This window comes from Euprymna scolopes, chromosome 14 (genome assembly GCF_053919585.1).
Source record: "Euprymna scolopes isolate OS-2025 chromosome 14, ASM5391958v1, whole genome shotgun sequence".
NCBI lineage: Eukaryota > Metazoa > Mollusca > Cephalopoda > Sepiida > Sepiolidae > Euprymna > Euprymna scolopes.
Genome location: NC_136495.1, coordinates 81,847,490 through 81,865,148, shown reverse-complemented (window position 1 = coordinate 81,865,148; position 17,659 = coordinate 81,847,490). Strand labels below are relative to the sequence as shown.

The 17,659-nt window shown below is 33.9% G+C and overlaps 1 protein-coding gene across 3 annotated transcripts in view; it reads left to right on the top strand.

Annotated features, from left to right (window-relative positions):
- Window positions 1-354: 354 nt before the first annotated feature.
- LOC145293127 (structural maintenance of chromosomes protein 4-like) overlaps window positions 355-17,659 on the top strand; it is a 96,394-nt gene continuing 79,089 nt past the window's right edge. Inside the window, exons 1-2 of one of the 3 annotated variants that reach the window (XM_080139529.1) lie at window positions 355-513; window positions 7,471-7,658. In XM_080139529.1, coding sequence (XP_079995655.1) covers window positions 473-513; window positions 7,471-7,658 — 229 coding nt within the window. In that variant the 5' untranslated portion in view covers window positions 355-472. Of the gene's footprint in view, window positions 514-3,084; window positions 3,262-3,465; window positions 3,697-7,470; window positions 7,659-17,659 lie in introns of those variants that run through there. The other 2 variants (XM_080139530.1, XM_080139528.1) reach the window with 2 other exon arrangements.

Below are 17,659 nucleotides of genomic sequence, written 5' to 3'. Positions count from 1 at the left end.
GGGAAGGGGAAAGGACGGTCTTTGCTGTCTAATGCTAACTAATCTACCCTAACTAGTTCCTACTTTCACTCTACTTCCACCACAATACCACATTCATACTATACATCCATTAGCATATAAATCCTTTGTCAGTAAGAACCTCATACCATGATAACCTAATTAAAAAATGGTGGTAGAAACTCATCCAATAAATGTTACCGTGACATTTAACAATTTTTGAACTTTATCACTTTTCGTAATTTTTTGATATGTTACTAATTTCGACATGCCAATTAAAGTATCTTTTGTTTTTGGTTGAAATTCGATTTTCGTTATTATTCAGGCTAAGCGACTAAAAAATATAAGCATCGCTAAATACATAAATTGTTTTAGAAACAGGAAGTGTTTCCCTGGTTGTGCGCTGCGCATGTGCAATGCATAGTTTTGCAATGACCAATCAAAAGTTTTCGAACGTTGTTTAAATGGCGGGATTATGAAAGTCTTCATCAGGTTTTTCAACAGCACGCCAAATCGGTAATAATTTTAAACTTTCAATAATTTCTTTTGTTACCCCAATTTTTTCTTATCTTTCCGCAGGTTTTTAGCACACCTAAGAATAACTCACGTACAAAACAAAAGGCTTTATTTATATATGATAGATCGGCAATCGTATTTTTATCAACAATCAGATTTGATTTGACTTAAGTTGAATTAAGAAAAGTTTTTTTTTTTTTTTAATGTTCTGATTTTCAAAATTAGATTTTATATTGTTCTTATCTATAATTCGAATTATTTTGACGGTAATGATTTTAAATAAACATCTTTTTATTTGTTTTTCATATTTTTAAAATTACTTTAAAACTTCTGGCTAGTTTGCGTTTAATAATAAAAAGTTAAGTTTTGTAAAGTATTATAAAACCGACAACTATGGTAATAATAAAAAAAATCAACTAGCGTCAATAAATTTTATTTTGGTCATAAAGTTTATTGATTCTTTTCGTCTAAATATTTATTTTTAAGACCTTTTATTTGAGTAACCGAGAAAAAAACTCCAACTTTTTCTGGCTAATTTATATATTAACGGACACAGCATTTAAAAGGAAATACGGTTGGGAAAAAAACTCTTCTTTTGTTTTTATTTAATCATTTGTGATCTGTGTGTGTTAAATCAAATATTTAATGGCTTAGAAACATTTACAGTTCATGTAAATATCGATTCTGATCAAAGTAGACATCTTGTAAACAAACAAGGCTACTTTGAATTAGAATCGGTGATTTTTTTAAAGAATAACAAAGCAAAAAAGGAGATGAAAACTAAATACACAATTAATGTTACCAAAGACAAGCTAAGTTACTCTTTTTAATCTGAGGAAGTTTGTGTTTTAACTTATTTTAAAGTGTTTTTGTATAAAAATTAAAGTCGTGTTAAGGCTGGCAAAAGACAAAATGGTCTCCCCAGAAAATCAAACATTGTTACGTGTGTTTTAATCAGTATTTTCATTTCCGATTTTTAAGCGATTATCGAGGCTCCACTAGATCATTTTGTTTTTCGTTCTAACTCTGCATAAATATTTATTTTAGTATTAATGCAGAGAGTGATCCGCGCTATTTTTTAAATCGTATTTCCACGTTTAATTAAAGTTTTATGTTTTTTTTTATTCAATTGTAAGGTTAAAGTACAGAATAGGTACAAAACACCCTCCCCATGTTAAGAATGGCTTTTTAAATAACGTTATTATTTTGGCACAGATCACTCTGCATGAGTACCTTTATTTTTAACGCAAATAGATCACAAATGCATGTAAAAAGAAAATAAATATTTTTTGACTAATTTCCTAACCGTTCTTATGCCTGAAAAGATATCTGCAAAAAAGTAAACATTTTAGGGGACTTGTGGGTACTTCTGCAGTTTAAAGCCCGTTTTTCCATGAGTCTCGCTCGTCAACTACCAGTGAACGATTCGTTCAATCGTTCACTGGTAGTGTATAATCCGGCGGTTTCCGTCATTCGTTCAGTGAACGAATGACGGAAACCGCCGGATTATACCGAGTGAGCAAAAAGATATGCGGGAAGACGGTAAAAATTGAAAGAAAGTATAAAAAAAAAAAAAAAAAAGGGCTGCCCCAACGTATAGACATCCACAACCTTCCCATGTTAAGCCATTTTGAACATGGGAGATTGGGGGTGTTTATTCCAAAAGCCGTTCTTAACATAGGTAGGTTGTGGGTGTTTATACTACGCTGCTGGGGCAGGTCGTACACAAACAAAACGGGTTTCATACACAAACAAAACATAGATTCGAAAAAGTTGTCAAAAAACAAACACATAACAAATATTCTCAAAGGCAAGTTAAGTTACTCATTTACCAATCTGGAAAAGTTTTTAGTTTTACTCGCTTTAAGACGGTTCGAGAATCATACAATGTTTATGGATATTTTGAAAAAGACAAATGGCGGCGAGCTCTTAGTTGAATGCGTTAAGAATTTTGCATAATTTTTTAGTTTGAACTCATTTTACCAAACTTGACTAAGAGCTCGCCGCCATTTGTCTTTTTCAGAAATATCGATAAACACTATGATTTTCGAACCGATTACGTTTTAAAGCGAGTAAAACAACTAAAAACTTTTCAAGTAAATGAGTAACTTATCTTGCCTTTGAGAAGATTTCTTTGTTGTGTTTGCTTTTTGACAACTTTTTTGAATCCATGTGTATAGTAACCCCCCCGTCCTCCAAAAAATTGACTTTTTCAGGAATATTACGAAAAAAGTTAGTCTGTTAATTTCTCGAACTAACAATATCATCATTGGATCAAGCATTGTTTAATAATCACTATTTTCACAATATATTGGGCGATTCAGAAGCCTAGGCAACCCTAAGTGCGACCGTACCGGTGTTAGGCGAAAACCTACCTCGATGTGAAAATGTTCCGATTACCAAAATAGACTTCCTGTTTTAGTTTAAAATAAACAAGCAAATTGACATGAAAGAAAATATGTTAAATTTTGAACATGCTTTTTTTTCTCTTTTTTTTTTTTTTAAATACTTTATAGATTTATTTGAAACTAAACAAGAAGTCCGGCTCCGGTTCAATAATCGGAACATCGAGGCTAGATTTTCATCTGACACCGGCTGATGGTTGCACTTGGGGTGGCCTAAGCTTCTGAATCGTCATATATTGCAAAAAATATTTAGTCTAATGCGATTTTTAACAAGTTTCTGGCGAAGCTTTTTAAATGTGGCGTAAATAATATCCCTTTTGTGCGCAAACGTGTAAACAACAGCGTAAGAATTTTTTTTTTAATCTTGAAATTTAAAAAAAAAAAAAAAAAATGAGGTCCCGGATTACTAAGATAAAAATAATAATTAAAAAAAAATGAAATAATTTCTACTAACGATTAATTTGAAGGAGTATGGGGGGGGGTACAGAACGACGAAAAAATAAAATAAAAAATAAAATTCTCAAATTTGAATTCTATTTAATAACTAGCAAGCCGTCAGGCGTGGTCCAGTGGTAAAATACGCTTAAATATGATATTTTTATTCGTGCAGATTATGTATTTATTATTATAGAGACAATTAAATCTAATGTATGGTAACAACTTTCCACCCTCATTCCTTAGCCTCTGAACAACACCAACACACACACACACTTCACCTGTCATCCTTTTTTAAAAGATGGAATCGCCTGGTCGGTGAAGACAAGGTGCAAGAAAGCAAGTAAGGTCCAGTTTTATAATTATATAGATTAACAAGGAATTGTTTTAATAAAATTTTAATGAAATGTAAGAATAAATCTAGTAATGTAGTTACTAATATTGATGCAGTTTTGAAGTTAGTAAGTTAAGTTTTATTTTAAATTTGGTAAACTGACGTCACCAATAATTTAGAGTATTACTGAAAAAAAACTTATACCAAGTTAAATATGAAAATTTTTTAAAAGAAAAATGAATCCTTATGTATATTTAAAAATATCCTAATTAAAGGTTAAAGTGCTGCTGGTGTTCACCAACTAAACAACTACCTTTCAAAAGTTGATTTTTCAAAGTTATTCAGATCTATTTTGAAACGAATACCACATTTAAAAGTGTCGCTGACGAGTAAATTTTATGATATTAAGATCTTTATTATTCAATGTATCTTGTAATGGTTTTCAGTGGTCGCCATTTTGTTTTTACTGCAGATGATACAAACTGGAGTGAAGCAGTGAGCATGCGCATTTTGTTTTTATTGCAAACGATACAAAACAATAAATTTTGCTGAAGATTCTTTTGGCATTTAATTTTTCTAAATGTTTTTAACTAACAGAATGCTGACCATTCTAGTTTGTGTTTTTAGGGTTTATCGAAGCCGTTGAAAACGAATCTGGGATTTAAATCCCTCGCAAATTTACTGTTTGCATGGTATTAACCCCTGGACACTGGGACTATTTACGTCATTTCATCACCTTCGTTAACGCTTTTCTTACATGATGTGTTCATGCGTAAGTAAAATGACTTGTCACAATGTGGAGGAATCTTTAGCGGAGATTTGAAATAAGAAAGATTTTAAACAAACAAAACATGTGGTTCATGTATTTTTGTTATGTAGTTATTAATGCTTTTTAATTGATCTAAAAGATTAAGTTTTCACGAGCGGTTTACAAAAAACATGTCTTTCTTTTTTTTTTTTTTTTTTTTTGGAAGGGGGGTATTTTATTATAGAACTTGTATATTTTTTAAGAGGTGCTTCTACAGTTTAATTAACCGTTTTTCTGCAAGAAACGCACCGATAACAGTGTCAGAAATCGTCAATAAAAATTTGTGGTAAACATTGGAATATTTAGACTTACTGTCTTTCGAAGCTTATAACTTCTTGAAAAATGTAATTCAAACCTTAATTTTAAAAAGATACAAATATTGCATAATAAATTATGTCTCTTCCTATTGCGTGCTGTAAACCCAAATTAGTATTTTTGGGCCTCCGTAGTTGAAAAATGCACACATTCACTTATAAGTTTTTGCCGTTAAATAAAAAACCCAGTCAACTGATTTTTTTTTTTTTTTTATTCTCTTAATGAAATACACAAGTTTTTGATTAATATATTTTATTTTTACTTTATTGAGTGAATTTTTTTTTTTTTTTTTTTTTTTTTTTTAATTTGTCTTCAGCGTCCGATATTTACTTGACAATATAAGCATAATATGAGCTTTCATTTAAAAAAAAAAAAAATCTACATGGTTTTTTAAAAAAAGAGGTTTTACACTTTGGACTTTACAGGTAAATTAAAAAAAAAAAACTTTTTTTTTTTTTTTTTTTTAAATTAGAATATTTTATTTATTAATCTTTTATGTGATATATAAAACTTTGGTATGTAAATATTAATTATTTAAATTTTAATAGACATTTCAGCATGAGAGGGGATTAAAAAGAGACGTTTGTCTAAAATATTATATTTGGTTTATTGGAAAGAGCATAAAATTTCACATTGACCCTGAAAATATCGTAAAAATTGAACCAATAGAAACATTTTTATAGATTTTTAAAGTTGAAAAATTGAAAAATATTTAACTCGTAAAATTCAATTGATTTCATTACGTAAAAAAAATGGATGGATGAAGGCATGCTGGCACTTTGTAAACACTGTTTTTTAAAAAATAATATTTCTATTTTTTAAACAACTTTAATAGTTTATTTTGGAGGTATATTCCATAAAGAAAATAAACAACCCACTTTAAAAAGAAAAATTACGATTATTTTTATATTTTATTCGCAGTTTTGTGTTAGGGGTGTCAAAAATTCCCAAAAAATTCTGATACACTTAACGCGCCGACATTAACCGAGCCAAAGGAACCATTTAATATTTCACACAAATTCTGTTTACATTGGGGAGAATGTTAAACAGTTCTTTTGCTCAGTTAATGTCGGCGCGTTATTTACAGAAAAATGGTTAATTAAACTGCAGAAGCATCTGTTAAAAACTATACGAGTTCTATAATTGAATACTTCCCTCTCCCAAAAAAAAGTAAGTGCATCATAAATGTTTCTTGCTATTTTTTTTCTGACACTAATATTCAATCTAGGTGTAACTATGGAGAAGCACCAAATCCCATAATGCATCAGTGCCTATGTAAACAAGGTGCAGCTATGTTTAAAAATGGCCCCTTAATGGGAGTTATGTTTGTTGTTTGTTGTGTTTTTTTTTAATTATAGGAAAAAATTTTTGGGGTTATTTAGACTAATGTTTTCATCTTAAGTGTTATTTTCACGTTTTGGCTGATGTAATCGCTGACCTTCTTTGGGTGTCTCTTGTCGAACTCTGGGAATCTTTCTGTCAAACTTGGGAATCTGTATGGAATTTCAAACTGAAGCCTTTATTTAATCCACGGGCTCTCTTTCCATCAGCCATGATCAGGTAGAAGTCTTAAGTAATTTGCAATTGTATTCTTAATATTACCCACACTCAGCATTGACTCTTCAACCCTTGGAAAAGTTTCACTTAGAACTGAATTTTAGTTACTATATCTGTTACGCCACTGGTCTTTACAAAAGCTTTTTGTTTATAAGTATTTAATCTCTTTGACAATACCTCAATCATCAGTTTCTTTCAGCCAATCACTGGTTAGAATATTAGTTTTGGAAATCAATATGCAAATTAGTTGATCTTGTGAGCGATATTACATATACATAAGCAATATTTATATAAAGATGGTGTGTTTCTATTGTGTTAAATTTCAATAAACATGAAATAAAGCATTTCGACTTCACTGTTAGTGTGAGAAATCGGCTCCTTTTTTTTTTTTTTTTTTTTTTTTTTTCCATACCTCTTCAAAAAGTGACTTGCAGATAATTTTGTTGTCTATTCCTTTGTGATTGTTGTGGTGGTTTTATCTTAATTCCCATATGCAAACCAATTTTATAGCTTTGTCACTGTTCATCAAACTTTCACAAAAATCACTTGCCTAGCTACAACTACTATCAACAATTTTCCCCACTCTTTATCTGTGTCTAAATCTAAACACAGAAAAAAAAAGCTTCTTTTTTAGAACTGCCTACATGCAGAACTCTATTCTACTGGCTTTCTTTCCAGCTGACTACAATATGGTTGTCTTCAAGTCCTATGTAAACAATTCTTATTGAGCTAGACCCTAGATAATGAAATTATCCCCAAATTCCACCACTAATGATTATTTCACTGTTGTCCCAGCAATCACCGTACACTCATTAACCCTTATCCTTAAGTGGCGACTCCTCTGTAAAAAAAATAGATTAAAAAATCCCCTTTTTCATGGTGACTGTTAACTTTACATTTCACTATTTCATAAGTACCATCTCTCTAACTTCCCCTGATCTTGTTCAATCTGTTTTGTGTCTCTCAGACTTATTTTAGAAACACTTAATTTTTCTGAAAGTACTATGTTTTGATTAAATGCACATGCAGTAAATCTTTATAAAATTATTATTTTGTTTTTTTATTCTTGTACATAAACTTACTAATGTATCTTTGGTTTGCAGTAAAAAAAATAAAATGCCTCCTGTAACTACCAAAAGAGGAAGGAAAGCAGCAGCAGCCGTGGAGGTAGCACCTGCCGCCTCTGATGAGAATGGGGAAACGCCTATGGAAGTCGATAATGAAAGAGTAGTCGGCAATGATGCTGATCAACCCTTAATGACGTCAGTCACACATGTTTTTAGACCTGAAGGTAAGCAAGTTTGGTGGCGGGGGGGGGGGTCATTTGTATTATCCTCTTCATTAAACTTATTTTTTCGGATTCCAAATGCAGTTTCTTTATTATAAAATTTATTCAACTCAATTATTTGTATCGCAAGCATAAGCTAAACCAGAATTATGAAAAAAGCATGTGTTGGGAGATGATCAGTTACTAAGTAGATCTACTATTTAACACGATGTGGTAACTATTAATTATAGATAATATATATATAGTAATAAGTTGATAGCAATAATATGAAGTGTTGAAGTTAAAGTTTGCCTTTTAACTGCCGAATATCATTAAATGTTCATGCAAAAAAAAAGTTTTTTTCAGCTTGCAATGTTCTCGGCACACACAAAAATGACAATCCTTTTTCTTTTCCTGTTTCGATGTTCGTAGAAAATCCATCTTTCTTTCTTCCCACTAACATGTGAATTAACCATACTTTCAACTCCAAGTCAAAGAAAGGAATATCCTCACCAATCAAAGAAATAACCAGCTTTTTATATGCTCCAATTCGACTGCGTCTTAATTTGCATATGTCATTTTTTCGTTTCTTATCGGTCAAATTTCGTGTTCACTTTTTACATGCACATGCCACTTTTGGACGCTTGTTTCTGTGACCATTGTCACACCTCTCCCTGATCTCATGATCATACAGGCAGCATCCCAGCGGTCGTCTTTGTCAGGTGCTTCTTCACAATTGTGAGGTCTCTTCAGAACTGTCCACTTCATCATGATCATGCACTTCTACTCCTGCCTCATGACCATCTTCCAATTCTGTTTTGTCATCGGGTATCAGACTTTCTGACCCGCCCTTCGAAAATGTTATGCTGTTGGAATTTTCTGATGAGAGTACTCTGTATTGGGGGTACAGGTCCTTCATGTGTCAAGGCATCCCATCCATTAAGTCGGGGTCCTGGATATGACCTAAAACTATATCTGATGGTGAGGTCCCACCCTGCGGGCCTTGAGGAGTGTGAAGCCACCCTTTAATTGCTCCCAGGTCCACTCTGACCCGGAGTGGTAGTACCTGTTAGGGTCCCAACTATGGGTTAAATAGAATCTGACTTTAAAAAAAAAATATACTCCATTAAAAATCGTTCCTCAAAATAACTAGATTCGGCATTAAATAACCTGAAATAGGTTGATATGCTGTAAAACAAACAACCAACCATCCATAAGTCGGACTGTTGACTATCTCCGTTAGCCGACCCTCGCAAAATATTGTGGTACAACGACTCTCTGATGCCTTCACCAAGTCTCCAATTTGGTAGGGAATATACTCGGGACCTGCTACTGGTGGCATAACATCGATTCCTTTTACCCAGACCTTGTACAGGTATATAGCATTTGCTGGTGAAGTCAAAGATGACTCGTCTTTTGGAGTCACATTGTACTAGTAGACTGCCTCTGGTATGGAGCAGTGCATTCTAACCACGATCTGTTTCATAGTGCGATGGCATTGCTTTGCTATGCCATTCCCGGCTGGGGCATATGCACAGCAAAATCTCAAGTTCATGCTCCATTCATCTGCAAACGTTCTAAATTCTTTGCTGCAGAAGGTTGTTGTTATTTGTCAGTAGTCTGCAACGTGGGTCACGTTCACAAAAGAGCATTTCCAGTTAGCGAATTATAGTTGCCGAGTCCTGCTGTATTAACTATCTCCATACTGAAAACCGTGACTGCCCACAATCCTTGATAGGAAATGGTAAGCACCTAGTGTGTAATGTCCATTGCTAATCACTGTTCACCTCCAGTTTTCCTTTCTCCCAGTGAATTGGCGCTGGATCTATAGATTGGCATTCCACGCATGTTTGTATTACCAATCTGGCTGCTACTTTTGTCGTCACAGGGCAAACTCTTTGGGCAAAATAAGCGGTGCATTGCACTCCTAAATTTCCACTGTTTCTGTGAATGGCCGTGATCTGGGGTGCATCTAGCTCAGCAACATACACTGCACCTTTGAGTGGCTCAAGTCCTGCATCCTTCTTCATGGCATTGAACCATCGTTGTGGTAGGCGTGTCAATTGATCGGTCATGTTGTGAAGTGACGCAACCAATGTCACGTCTACTGAGAGTCCATATTCCTTTACTAACTCTTTGAGGGTATTTAATTCTCTTCTAATGAGTATTTCACTGGCAGCCTTATTGTGAATTCATGCTTTTCCACTGAGAGTGCCTGATACCCATTTCTGTATACATGCAGAGTCAGTCTTAATGTGCAGCACCTTGGTCTGCCACTGAAGCAACAAATTAATTCCCCTCAATACAGCATCCAATTCAGCCAGATTAATATGTTGTGCATCACTCTGAGGTCGCAGCCAACAAGCATCCTCCATTACAGGTCCATCTCTTTCCAATGTCAGTCCGGTTGCTAGCGCGCTAACATCGACCCATATGTTCAGTCCTTGGCTGTTCGCACACCAGTCCCCTTAAGCTGAATCATTCTGCTTTACTACGTCCAGTCTCATATCTCATATGTCGGAGTAGGGAGTCTGTCACCAGCCATTTGTGATTGAACAGGTTCTTCGCTTTATTACTCCGCATGCCAGAAGCAGCCATGTACATACTGGGAGGTGCCCAACAAGTTTTCTACACAAGGAAAATACAGTCTGTCGTGTTATGATAGTGGGAATTTCTGGGATTGCGTTCTCTCATTTCCAGCACAGAACACTGTGCTCTTTTAAGACTATCAGTCCCAGCACACATGTGCCATTCCCAAGCCGTTCTGGGTCCTTGCATTCTAGCCTGTATCGACCTAAATGTTCTCTGACTCGAGATGCAGGTATGTCTTCATTAACAAAAATATCGTTGATGTAAGCCAACGTTATGCAGTCCAGTTTCCTCCTGTGATAGCACCCTACTTACGATAACCTTCATAATGAGGGGAGCCACGTTCAAGCCAAATCCCAAACATGTCGGACAATATCTATTTCCATCAACCTCTACCGGCTGGTATGACCACAGTGTCTTGTGGACTCATACTTGGAGATATTTGCCCCTTTTTGGCACCACTTGCACATCTTAGCGCAAACATCTGCATTCGCCATGATGCATCCACATGATTGTTGAGTTTGCAGTAGCTATCACTGGTGACACCTTTGTCTTATTTTGCTGCATTACAGCCATCAATGGAATTAATCCCATGGGGGATCCGAGTTTTTCTTCTGGGTATGGCATAAGCCAACCCTTGTTCATCCATGCCCAGAGTTCTTGATTATAATCTGGTCGAAGTTGCGCAGCCACTCGATATTCTGGTACTCCCATTATGCAGTCCTTCAGATGGGCGGTTATCTTCCCATTTCCATGCCGCAATCCATGCTCATTCCCAATGGTCAAATATAGCAGTAAAGTCTGGTTCATTAATGGAGATAGCCGCACACATGGAAACTTTCCCAGCGTTGATCCGGACTGCACCTGTAGGTTCAACAGTGATGTCTCCCAATGCTTTTATAACATCGATCTCTAACAACAGATCAAATCCCACTGGTTTACCACGCACCACCAGAGCATCGATCCTAACCTAGTCACTGTCGTTTGTTGAAATAGTGACTACTCCTGTTCCGCAGTACACATGGGACAAGCATCCAATAGTCGGTACGTCTATTTTTGCTGTCTTCCAGGATCGGCATCACTTTGCATCTATTATCGTCTGCGAGCATCTTGTGTCAATTAATGCTGAACACTGCAATCCATCAATGTAGACAACAATCTCCGAGAGCGCTACATTTACATCTTGGTGGGGCGTATGCTGATGCCTCATCCCCTTGTTTGTTTGCTGAACAGTCCTGGGTTTCACGTCTTTGGCATTTCTTGATATGTAACCCTTGCGGCCACATCTGTAGCAGTTTACTTCTGTGTCAGGGCTACTTCCGGTAGGAACAACAAATTTACCATTGGATGAACTCGCAGCTGCAACCACGTGATGGCTTTGGTTTGTAGTTGACATCAGCACCCTTGCTTTTGCTATTAGGTCTCCCATGGTTAGGGTTTCAATTTTGATGCCTGCTGGAGTTTGATAGAAATAGCATCAGAGAACCCCATGACAAATATCAGTTTGGCAAGTCTTTCTAGTTCGACTCCCTCTAATCCAACCAGTTCAACCACCAATCATCTGATATTGTTTGCGTAAACGTCCACCTGTTCACCAACCCATTTCACCATGGTTAACTTCCTATAGGCCGTGAACGCACCTCATACTTTGTTTGTGCCTATTTGTATTTGCATATTTTTACCGCTCTTACTATTCTGATATGATTTTCAATTCCATGGTCTAAACCCAGCACCACCCAACTCTAATCTATATTTAAATAAATTGAAAAAAAAACCCAAAAAACAAAAAGAAACAATGATAATACTAATAACTGCTGATTAATATGCGTATATTTTCATATTTACATATCCATATAAATCTGTATACTTTTTTATGTACCCGATTAAATTTTAAATTCTCCTAATGGTTTCTTAATAATTCCATAACAGTTCTTAATCGCAAATTTTAACTTAAAAACGCTTTGGATAATCACAGATTTCAAGGTAGTTCTACTAAAATAGCCATATTTTTCAAACCAAAGCACTTCAAGTCTTCAAATTACTACTGTTTTGTTCGGAAATGAATATACTTTCAAATGAATTAATAAATATGAATGTACATTATATATTTTAAGAGTTTTAAGCAAATAAAGTGATAAAAATGTGAACGTCATAAAGGTAAGATTTTGTAATGACCCTCCCTGTTTTCTAAAGGCCTGTACCATGATTGTATGAAGAATTTCGTCATGAAATTTGGGAACCAATCAGAAGAGGTGTTAATCTTAATACTGTCAAGTGTCCGAAATATTTTTGACCATTTCTTTTTTTGTCATGTTAAAAATAAGACTTTAATATGACGAGTATCGAACATTTTGAAAAAAAATTTCATCGGACACCCACTAGTAAATAAATCATTCTTTTTACTATCTTTATCAATTAAAAGTATTATTCTGTGTTAAGTAGGACCACGGTAATTGATAATAATTTAAAAGGCCCTACCCCCAAAAAAATGTTTCTATTTCTCGAGTTTGGTCAAATTAACTTAGTATTAGTAGCAGCAGCTGTAGTATTAGTCAAAGCACTGTATAAACAACACGCATTCTTTAATTTTTATTCACGAACGAATTAAGAAAAACATTAAAATATGAATATAAATATTCTGATATGTTTAATTAGAGAATGTTATCAGAATAACATTAGTTTAGAACTATTCAGTTTTCAGAATGTATAATAACAACAATCCTAACCAATTCGGCATTATGAATCCATTATAATTTCTCACATTTCTGGTCAAATTTAAAAACATGGTTAAAAAAACAAAATATACTTTTGTAGATATATAGCTTGCATGCACTTTTATTCATTGCATTAGTTTTGAACAGTGAATTAAAACAATGTTTTCCTGCGAACAGCCACAAATGTTTTTTCAAAATCAAAAGATGTATGAAAATCTCGTTTGTATTACTATACACATAGATTTGAAAAAGTTGTCAAAAAACAAATATATAACAAATAAATGTTATCAAAAGGCAAGATAAGTTACTTTTCTGCCTAACTGGATATGTTTTTAGTGTTTATATTTAATGTAACATGTTTATTCAGCTCGAAAAACAGTGTTTACCGGTGTATTCGAAAATTTAAAATGTCGACCGACTCTCTCTGAGGTGGTAAGTTTGGGAAAATGAGTTGTAAATAAAAAAAAAAACAGACAAAATACTGTTAGAAACTCGCTCAATATATGTTACCGTGACATAGACGGATATATATTCGGCGGATTTTTAACAGTATTTTGTCTAGTTTTTTATTTTTAACTCATTTACCCAAACTTACCATGTGAAAGAGATAGTCAGCCGCCATTTTTAACTTTCCAATACATCGGTAAGCACTGTATGTTTTTTGAGCTGAATAAACATGTTACATTAAATAAAAACACTAAAAACATATACGGTTAGGTAAAAAGTAGCTTATCTTGCCTTTTGATAACATTTATTTGTTATGTATTTGCTTTTTGATAACTTTTTTGAATCTATGTGTACAGAAATACAAACCCCATTATTTTTTTTTTCTACCTATCAAACGAAAGGTAATTTTACAACCTGCTCCAGCGTAGTATAAACGGCCTATGGAATAAACACCTTCAACCTCGAAAATAGAAATCAACAAATTTATGGAATTTTCTTTGAAATTTCGTAACGCAGTTTCTTATTAAATTAAAACTAAATATAACATTTGCTGACTTCTTTACCTGTCGAATACACGCACACATACTTTCTAAAACACTCATTAACCCTAACAATAACATTAAGTTCGAGTGGCAAGTCCCCCACCCACCCAACAAAATACCTCTGTAAGCCACATACAAGCGTCTAAAACAAACAAAAAATAGATCCTTCCTTAAAGAAAAATGCACATAAAAATAAATTGGTTAACAGTCCTGAAATGCTAGAATGGCCTGAAAATGGTGAATTATTTTACATTAAATTTTTGTGAAACTACCCCCCCCCCCCCCGCTTAAATATTGTTTTTGTTGTTTTTGTTTCTGTCAAGTCTTCAGTATGTTCACACATAATTTTCCTTAGCCCTACGATTAATTCAAAGTCCGAATGGCAACCCTCCCCATATTCTCATTGCAAAAAAAATAAAACAAAAAGCATACAAGATTTATCTCCCATAAAAAAAAAATAGTTAACTGCCCTAAAACGCTAGAATAACCTGTAATGGGGAATTATTTTACATTAAATTCTAAAATAATTTGTTTATCTTTCATTAAAGTTTTTCATGGCATTTCATACATAATTGCCTAAAAAAGTAGAATCACATTTTGGAGGGGTGGTCAGAAGGGGTTGGGTGGGGTTAAACAGAAGGTGTTAATCTACAATGATACCAAAGAAATATTGCAATATATTCATTTTTAAATGGTCTTATGTTTAGATTTAAGTTTTTTTGTACATAAAGCACATTACAATTAAACTTTAAGTTCTCCAACTTCTTTTCTGTTTATGGATACATGGCATTTTTAAGGAATTGCAGCATATTTATGCACATTTACTGCAGATTATTTGGAAACCATGAACTTGAGGAGATTTTCAGTCTCATATTCTGATTCCTTGTACAAAAATACTTATATGGTAAATTTCATTGCTTAGTCTTGTGTTTTAACAAAGATATGACATTTTTACTGAAAAAGTAGTGTAAAAAATGTGACGAAACGTATATGGTCTTAAAGAGGGGAAAATATCCAAACGTTTGAGGCACAAAAATAGTCATAACTTCCTTAATTTTAATCAGATTTTTTAAATTTAAAAAGATTCTTTCTTAGCTCATCAAGCTCTTTCTATGTATACCAATATTGAAATATTTTAAGCTATTTCAATTTTTTCATGTGTATTGCTAGTATAATAGTATCTCTGTACGTAGTTTTATTTCTGTAGATGTCCGTCTGTGTATATTTATTGTGTACATATGTATATATGTGGGTGTATATGTAAATGTATTTGTTGATATATATATATATGTGTGTGTGTAGGTGTGTATATTTGTATGTATATATACCCGTGATTATGTATCTATACATATAGTTGTGCATTCTTGCGTGTGCATATTTTCTTGTATGTATATATTTACGTGTGTGTGTGTCGCTTTTGCACACGTATGTATGTATGTGTATATTTTGTATGTATGTATATATACAGATGTATGTCTCTGTATGAATATGTCTGCATTAGTCTATCACCCCACCCCTAACTTTAACTTATAACATGTAATTCCTGATGTCAAAAAATACACGTGCAAGCTTTTTCCTGACACGTTCAAAATCTATGTATAAACAGACCCCCCCACACACACACACTTTCCTATACAATTTACTGTTCCAGTAAAATTATGACCCACTTTAATCATTTCAGATTTATATCCTGTTGTTAAAATAATTTTGAATAATCTTCCAGTAGGTTCTAATGCGATCTCCCCCGACCTTTTTTTTTTTCTTTTTATCATCTTTTTTAGAGAGCTCACAACTGTTTATGATCTTTTTATATTTTTGCTTTGAAGAACTTCATTTTTTTCTTTTTCAATTTCTTTCTAATCTTTCCCATTTTTCTTTTTGGCGATGAGAGGTTCTGGGTCACCTGAGGAAGTCTCTGTGACCGAAACAGATGGCTATTTCTAGCAACCATTATGTAACTGTTTACCCTCAAATAATAAAAAAAAATATTTTGCTCTTTTTATTGAGCGCTATCTAACAACCTCGTCTTCATTAGTCCCGACTTCTGAACACCTAAACCTATATATATATATATATATACATATATATGATAATATATATATGATAATAAAAGGATAAAATATCCAATAATATGAATTGAAAAATTAAAATTTTAATTCATATATATCTATATATAGACAATATATATAGTAACATTACGTAGTAATAAATAGTGATGTTTATATCTAGAAATAAAATAGGTTTAAGGCCCTATAATTTGTAATCGTAATGTAACATGCGTTACGTGATTGTGCCATACTAGAATTGTCTGCTAAGACCTGTGACAGTGATTAGAGTACTTAGATAAATTTAGTTGTAAAAATGACCTTCTAAAGGTTGAAAGTTCAATCCTCAGTGTCGGGAATTACTTCAAACTTCTATCCAGATGTGGTTGATGGATTAAATAAAGAGTTCCATTTGAAATTCCATGCAGGTTCCCAAGTTCAACAGAAAGATTGTTGAATTTCAATGCAATGATGCATGATTGCAGACGTAAACCCCTGAAGTAATTTAACGCTTTTTTAATCCAGTTAATATAAGTATGAGGATGCATGTGTGCATCCACTGCACAAGCCATGGTCGTCTCACTCGCTGTGCCGGTCTGAACTTGTTGCTCTATTTCGTCATTGCTGTTACAAAGGAATTCTTTGTCCAAATAACACCATCACTCCAGTATTAAAAACATTTTTGGTAGGGTTACAAGTGTATTTGTTTTCTAAACAACAAACTTGCAGCTGAAAGATTTTTGCCCAACCTACTCACAATACTTTAGTACTATCAACAGAGCTCTATCCCATCATTGCAATGTTGCATCCCTGTGCCTGTTTTACGAATATTTTAATGGAATATGCTCTGATGAACTAATTGCACTTGTACCGCCTCCTTTTGACATATACACTCCCAACAAATCTGTCTAGCAGCAAAATTCCACCCATTCACTGTAGAGGTCCCTAGATGCCAAAAAACCTCTAGACAGCTGGACTTTGAAATTTCCTTCTTGCTTTCTGTTTATCTGACATGCAAAAGTTTAAATGTAATGTAAATAGATATCTCTCATTTCTTAACATGGCCCCAAATAGTAGCCAAGTGGCACTACCTTGTTTGGGAAAAGAGTAAAAAAGCCCCAAGGACTCATCTTGTTCATAGAGATACACAGATCCAACTGACTATCATACCTTAGAGAACCAAAACTGCCTGTGTCATGTCCAGAGAGCTGGTTCTAACTGCCACCTCTTGATCATAGAGAGGAATATATGTAAACATGAAATCTTGGATTCTTTTTTTTCTTGGTCAACTCATTGGACCATCTAGAGAGACAGACCGTTCAAGATAATGATCAGCTTTATCCATGAACATCAAAGGTCTAATCCCCAAGGAGTTCCAGCCATTATTCCTAGCAAAAACTGAAATGGGTCATAACCACAGCAACTAACCTCTTATTTGAAAAATGTTATTCTCTCAAGTGGACAAAGGGAATTCTGGATTGCCCAAACTTCCAGATCAGACATATTTCCAATTTCTTATATGGCCTCTTTTCTCTTTTTCTAAATATTTCTCATCTGCAGAAGGTTTGTTATTTATATGCACCACAAACATACAACCGCCTACTACATGTTTACACAATTTAATGTCAAGTATTTCCTTTATAATATAACAATTACACAATTTTTTTTCCCAGCCTCTAAAAAGATAC